Genomic DNA, 2,107 nt, shown 5'->3' on the forward strand with positions numbered 1-2,107 from the left:
CCCTAGCAGGCCCAGTGTGGTGGTGCACACTTGTCATCCCAGCACTCAGGAGGCTGAGGCAGGAGGATCGCTGTGAGTTCGAGACCAGCCTGGGCTACACAGTGAGTTCCAGGGCAGTCTCAACTACAGAGTGAGACCCTCTCTCAAAAAAACAAACAAAAAAAATCCCCAGCAAAACCTCAGGTCTCAGGCCTCGCTGGACCTGGAGTGGGGGTGGGCAAGGAGAGAGGGGCAGAGGAAGTGGCAGCAGCCCTGCTCCTTGGGAACCGCGTTTTCCCCCAACTCCCAGCCTCAGCACAGCAGGTTGAGGTCTGCACGCTCCAAGGTGACAGACAGGAAGTTCAACTGCTGAGGTGCAGATTTTGCCTCAGGCAACTAAATTTATTAGCAAGAAATTTTTTGTCAGCCCAGCACCGACCAACAAAGTTGTCCATTGTTAATAAAGGATAACAAATCTGTCACTTACTTCATAAAACATACCTCAAGCAGTTACAACTAAAAATAAAGTTGGATTTTTTGTTTAATTTAAAAGCCTCAAAAATAACAAGCAATATGTTTTTAAAACATGTAGTAGACGCAGTTGTCTATTATACAATATACACTGTACACCGCCAGGTGGGTGGGGCCGGGGGAAATGCAGTGTCACTCGGGATGAGGGAGTTCATACCCTCATGGCTGCCCCCGAAACCCGAACGGAAAGCAGGCACAGGAGCTGATGACCAAGAAGGGGACCAAGGGAGCAATTAAATAAAACTTGTTAAAGCGAACACAATACACAGTGCTCATCATCAGAAGGAAAGTATAAGGCAACGTTCTCCGCAGAGAGGGGCGGCCCGCAGCACCGACCCTGACTGCAAGGTGGAATGTCTGGGGCGGCCCCTGGGTGGCCGCTGGGGAGGCTGCGGGGCCCTGGGACATCCCTGGTGGCTGGGGTGGGGCGGGGGCTATGGCACGACGGGACCCCGGCAGTGCTGGGCAGGGAGTGGGGCAGGTGGAGGGGGCTCACTTTGCTCCTCGACGGAGTGAAATGCACGTTTTCCTTTGGAAATAAGGGTCCCACGCGTCCTGGGTTAGAACGTCTCACTGGGCAGGGCCTCGCTGGGCAGGGCAGGGCTGGGCGGCCGGAGCCCTGCGTGAGAAGGTGAGCGCAGGTGCACAGCCCCTTCCTGTGGGGACTCGGCCACCCGCAGGAGCCGGGCCCGCGGGACTGGGGGCACCGGGGTCCGAGTCTGCAGGGCCTCCCGCTCGCTGGCCTCACAAGTTCTTGGTGACCAGGTGGGTCTTATAATGCTTGGTGAGGTGGTCGCTCCGCATGAAGCGCTTCTGACACTGGGCGCACTCGAAGCGCTTGTCCCCTGAAGAGAGGAGAGTGCTGTCACCCACGCAGCCATCGCCAACTCATCGCCTGGGGTGCTGCCTCCTGCTCACCGACCTGAAGCCCCCTTTCTTGCCTGGTCCGCCCTCTGAGGCCCCCTCTGCCAACAGCCCCGCACCCAGCCCCTTCCCGCGCCTGGCCGCTTTGTCCTGACCTGTGTCCCTGCCCCGACGCCCCCGCCCCGAGCTGGCCCCCAGCCAGTCCTGTACTAGGGCAGGGTCGGCTCTCGTCCTGTCCCACGGCCCTGGCCTGCTCCCTGGGCCACGCGCGAGAGCGGCGCTTCCCAAAGCTGCATCGGGGCCACCGGGGACTCCAGGGCCTCTGCAGTGTCGCCCATGTGCCACATTTCTCTGCCAGTGTCTTAAACACGGAACTAGGAAGTCAAACCTGACACCAAAAATAAAACCGCTTAAAACATAAAGGAATGAAGAAAAAATGAAACACTCGGGATGAGTAATGAGGTAAGGAGCAGTCGAGGGCAGCCCGGGTGGAGCCAGCAAGGCGGACAAGGAGCCGGAGGGCCCGCTGACCTGTGTGCGTGCGCGCGTGCCTCTGCAGCTCGTCGCTGCGCGTGAACCTCTTCCCGCAGAAGAACCAGTTGCACACGAAGGGCCGCTCGCCTGTGTGCAGGCGCACGTGGGCCCGCAGCAGCGACGTCTTCCGGAAGGTCTTGCCGCAGTCCGGGATGTGGCACACGTGCTTCTTCTTGCCCTGCTCTCCAGACCTGGGCAC

General features: G+C 59.1%; 1 protein-coding gene across 1 annotated transcript in view; it reads right to left on the bottom strand.

The window, feature by feature from the left end:
• Positions 1-413: 413 nt before the first annotated feature.
• Sp2 (Sp2 transcription factor) overlaps positions 414-2,107 on the bottom strand; it is a 22,420-nt gene continuing 20,726 nt past the window's right edge. The window contains exons 7-8 of the mRNA XM_010620303.3: positions 1,906-2,099; positions 414-1,355 (exon numbers count right to left, since the gene is read on the bottom strand). Of these exons, the coding sequence (XP_010618605.1) occupies positions 1,255-1,355; positions 1,906-2,099 (295 nt within the window). The 3' untranslated portion in view covers positions 414-1,254. The remainder of the gene's footprint in view (positions 1,356-1,905; positions 2,100-2,107) is intronic.

This window comes from Fukomys damarensis, unplaced genomic scaffold (assembly GCF_012274545.1).
Source record: "Fukomys damarensis isolate Sample0158 unplaced genomic scaffold, DMR_v1.0_HiC HiC_scaffold_13, whole genome shotgun sequence".
Taxonomy (NCBI): domain Eukaryota; kingdom Metazoa; phylum Chordata; class Mammalia; order Rodentia; family Bathyergidae; genus Fukomys; species Fukomys damarensis.